Source organism: Nansenia antarctica (genome assembly GCF_963989245.1).
Source record: "Nansenia antarctica genome assembly, chromosome: 20".
NCBI lineage: Eukaryota > Metazoa > Chordata > Actinopteri > Argentiniformes > Microstomatidae > Nansenia > Nansenia antarctica.
In genome coordinates this window covers 20,644,108-20,648,826 of record NC_137693.1, presented here as the reverse complement: position 1 = coordinate 20,648,826, position 4,719 = coordinate 20,644,108, and the positions used below count along the sequence as shown (strand labels likewise).

Sequence of the window (4,719 nt, the reverse complement as noted above, 5' to 3'; positions counted from 1 at the left end):
ACCCTAAGACTGTACTCCTCACACGTCTGTCCAACCAACACACACCTCTCCGCACACAGGCACACGCTTACGAGTCTCTTGTATATTCTTCTACTCAAAGATGTGGTGAACGAAATGTTGAAGGGATTGTTGTTGAAACAGACAGTTGAAATGGCTTTGTGGGTTTCTCACTCATTCACTTATGTTCAAACCCCACAGAGAAATGAACGCTAGTCAGTGTACCAGCCCAGATTTGAGTCCAGTGATAGAATGCTCTGATCCACATATTGCTATTAATTTTTATGGGGCTTTTGTGTGAATAGCATGTGTTCTTGAGCGGTATTTTTTTGGTAGGGCAGCAAAAGAGCCTTGCTCCAGATGACCTTGGAACCACAACACAAGTGAACCTATTTGATGATTGAGATCAGGGAGCTGATAGGGTATTACAACCTGTTCCTTACAATGGCTGCTTCATCTCTAGTTTGCCTATTGTCCATGTGAATGTTTTTTTGCTGTGTCCAACATCCGTGGTAGTTTATCAAAGCGTTATTGTTGTGAATTTGCTCATGTTAAACTGTTTTTCTCTGGTCTATGAAGTTTGCATTTCTTACAATCCATCATCCTTGATTTCCAATCATTGTGTGAACATTTAAACCCCACCACTAGGGTGTCAGGCGTTATACTGTACGTGTCCACCATGGTGGTGCTTGGCCACGCCCCCTAGCTTCTGCCCCTTTGGTGGATGTGGTTAGGCAACATAGTGATGGCAACATAGTGATGGCACCAACCTGAGCTTCACCTAACTACTTTGATGTATCCCAGCCCTTACAAGTCTGTGAACCCTGAAGGTGAACCCATTTGATGATTGCAGGTGTAAACTGCAAATGGGTTTGATCTCAGCTCTGCAGGAATAACATTCAGGTGATGACATCTGCCATACATTCTTACCATAACAGAACTATTAATATCTTAAAAGGCATTGGGTCTATTTATTTTTTACCTATGCATGACTCAAACACATCACTGATGTATTCTGGGAATTGTTGTTTTCAGTGGACTATTTTTGCCATAGTCAGAAGACTATTTGCTTTGTCTGTCGTCCGCAGAGTCACTGACGGACAGTCTTGAGCTTTATCCAGGAGGGTGCAGAGTAACAAGGTTCCAACTGAGATGTATTGTGTAGAGCAGTCATGCTCTCGGTCATGTTAAAGAACTTGCATTGTACCTCTATTTGCAATATTCTAAAGTTGCTCCCTTCCACAATAAGCCCCAGGTTGTCGGCTGTGGATGAGGGATTGTGTATCTTGTTGTATAACACTGCTAATAACCTTTTCTACCTTCAATCCCTTTAATAAAAGTGTTCATATTGAAAGTCCTGTGTTTTATTGAAGTGTGCCACTGGTCTCACCAGGGAGAGGAGCTCCTAGCACAGTATGTTACACAGGAGCAGTGTGTGTGTGTGTGTGTGTGTGTGCACATACAGTATTGCACAGACTAGTCAAGTCAGGCAGAGGCCATACGCACACTCACATGAACACTCCTTTATTTATTATTATTGTTGTTGAACCATACACATTGATAAGGCCTTCTGAATTATATAATCACTGTCTGGCTTTATCATTTGTATTGTCAGTCTTTTCATATTAGCCTTGTTTGTATTACATTCACACACATACAAAGAACCCTTTCTCCAATTAAGGCTAAAATTAAGCTACGACTGAATGTTCATTGGTCATCTACATTACATAACATAGAAAGTGCATATTAGGACATCCTATGTGCACACAACTGAATATCTGTTCGCCACCTCACTACCGCTACACATAATTCAATTGGTGTCAGTTGTAAACGAAACATTCTTTCGCCTCTCGGCGAAACAATCTCTCCATTAAGAGCATGTGAATCTAATGCTGGTGGAGAAGGCTGCGGGTATGAGAGCGGTCATGGGAACTAGCGTATGCGTCATATTAGCAGCAGCAAAGCCACATGACAGAAGATGGGGGGGGGGGAATAAACAGGAAAACAAAAAGCCCATTCGGCCTGATGGCATCTCTCATTCACCGAACAACATCACTTCAACACGGAGTCACATGTCAGTGATAGTGACAGAGATATAGTGCATTCCTTTGGTTAACATCTCAACGACCCCCATCAGAGAGGAGATGAGTGTTAACTCACTCAACTCAAAATGAGCCATTTAGCTAAGGTCGTTAACATGTGTCGCCGTTTGGAGAGGATTCAGTGTGGAAGAGACTTTTGACAGCGTTGACTCCTAACCCTGGTCTTGTAATTGTTTGAAGCTTTTGGTCCAAGTGAAGCCCTTGGTTTTTCCTGGCCCATTTCAATTAATGAAAAGGGAAAACCACAGCTCGTTACCATGATGCTCCTTGGTTGCTCTTGGGTCCATCCACAGAGCTAGAACAACTGTCTCTGTAGGTCCGTCACTCTCTGATGAATGTCAGAGGGCTTTTGGATTGTATGCTTTCCAGAGATATGTGTGTTGCCATTCAGCCTCTCATGCAGCCTCTCATGTATTTCTGTTCGTATCATTCTCCTGTATGATTGTCCATAGCTCTATGCTGTACAACTGCAGTGGTTGTTTTTCCTCTTGGTTGGTTGGTACTCCTCCTCAGTGCTTTCAGTAATTCCTATGGTAAAACAAATGGGGGAAATATACATCAGAGAAAAAGATATAGGTAGGAATATTTTCCTTTGAAACCTTGCATTGCCATTTCGAAACACAATTAGAGTTGTTGTTGATATGTTCTTTCTTTCTTTATGACGTCTTATGTCTTATGTTACACAGACCTAGTTAGGTACACAGTTACCATACTTTTGTATTTTACATGGGAATATGCTACATTATATTTATTTCCTTACTTCACAAATGCCCTGTCTACATAATCATGTCTTTTGTATCTGGTTAGATGCCAAACGACATTTCGTTGTCTTAGTACGTGTACTCTGTCAATGACAATAAAGTTGAATCTAATCTATAAATCTAATCTATAAAACCTTTATTTAGGGATTTTAACATCTAGTCCTATTAAGAATCCTGATGTCTGGTGTCAAAACCAGTGACCGCTGCGAAAGGGCAGCTGACAACCTGGGAAAGACCTGGTGACGGCCTGAAGAGACAGCTGACAGGAGGGAACAGACCCCAACGGGGCTGGCATGGGTTAGCTACCCGTGTTGGCAGGAGCCTTTCACTACACAGTGACTTGGTTCCACCCAACTATGGCTACGAAAAGTTCAAAAGGAAAAACACCCCTAGAGTCTGCGAGAGCGGGGGCGGAAGATGACTCAACGGCGGATCACACGGTAACAGACCCTGGAACGGAAATGACAACGAATCAAATGATCAGCACGGTAGTTGACGGAGTAACAACACTGGCAGGACACAAGCTACAAAGCTGCATCTGTGGCTGGAAAAAGATAACATCAGAGAAGGGTCTCAAGATCCACCAGGGCAGGAAAAAGTGCCTAAGAGAGCTTAGCGAGGTGCCTCGCATTGACCACTACTTCCTCAGAGGTAGGGCAAATCAGTCGAGTGAAGCCCAGTGGCAGGATATTCACCACAGTCCACAGGGTATCAGAACCCCAGACGAAGCTCAACCAAGCACAGATCCATCAACGGACATGAGTCCAGAGCCTATCCAGCCACAGACAGCAGTAGAGAGGAAGATGAATGGACGGAAGCCTCAAATCTTGTGGCCTAAAGCCTGCCAGAAAAAGGAGTGGGAAAACACTGACACAGACCTTGTCCATCTTCTAGAAGGTCTGAAAGGGGGCGTGGAAAGAAAGCTGGACAAGATTGGAGAGATCATTTACAGCTATGGAGCAGAGAGATTTGGGGTGAAAAGTAAGAACCATGGGACACAGAAGGAACCATCAGCCCATCTCAAGTCCAGGAGACAACAAGAGATTGAAAGACTTGTGAAAGAAAGAAGGTGCCTGAGAAAACAGTGGAAGAAGGCCACAGAAGTGGAAAGGAAAGGACTTGAGGCACTACAGGCCGACATCAAGCAGCGTCTTGCAACACTGCGAAGAGCAGAATGCTTGAGAAAGCAACACAAGAAGAAAGAGCGAACGAGGACTGCCTTCTACAGAGATCCCTACAAGTTCGTCAAAGACCTCTTTGTCAAGGAGAAAACGGGTACCCTCAAAGTACCCATAAGGGAACTAGAGGAGCACCTGAGGAAGACCTACTCCGACAACCAGAGGCATGTGCCAGCCAGCATTCCGGATGACATGCCACCAATCCAACCACCTGAGCACCAGATGGAAACAAGGCCCCCTACATGGAGCGAAGTTGAGAGCACAGTAAAACGGGCAAGAACAGCCTCAGCCCCTGGGCCCAACGGCGTTCCATACAGGCTATATAAGAACAGTCCAGGCGTCTTGAAATACCTCTGGAAGCTAATGAAAGTGGCATGGGAAAAGGGAATCATACCAAAGGCATGGCGAAGGGCAGGAGGGATCCTGATTCCCAAAGAGAAGAATTCCTCAACCATCGACCAGTTCCGCCAGATCAGTCTACTGAATGTGGAAGGAAAGATTTTCTTCAGTGTTGTGGCCCAGAGGCTCTCAGTATTCTTGCAGAAGAACAACTTTGTCGACACCTCAGTGCAGAAGGCAGGGATAAGTGGATTCTCAGGATGCCTGGAACACACAAATGTTATCTGGCACCAGGTACAAACGGCCAAGAAGGAGAAAAAAGACCTGCATGTGGTTTTCTTA

General features: G+C 44.5%; 1 protein-coding gene across 1 annotated transcript in view; it reads right to left on the bottom strand.

The window, feature by feature from the left end:
- Positions 1-2,553: 2,553 nt before the first annotated feature.
- rab34b (RAB34, member RAS oncogene family b) overlaps positions 2,554-4,719 on the bottom strand; it is a gene marked incomplete at both ends in the record, with an annotated part of 10,961 nt that continues 8,795 nt past the window's right edge. The window contains one exon of the mRNA XM_080549542.1: positions 2,554-2,627. Coding sequence (XP_080405668.1) covers positions 2,554-2,627 — 74 coding nt within the window. The remainder of the gene's footprint in view (positions 2,628-4,719) is intronic.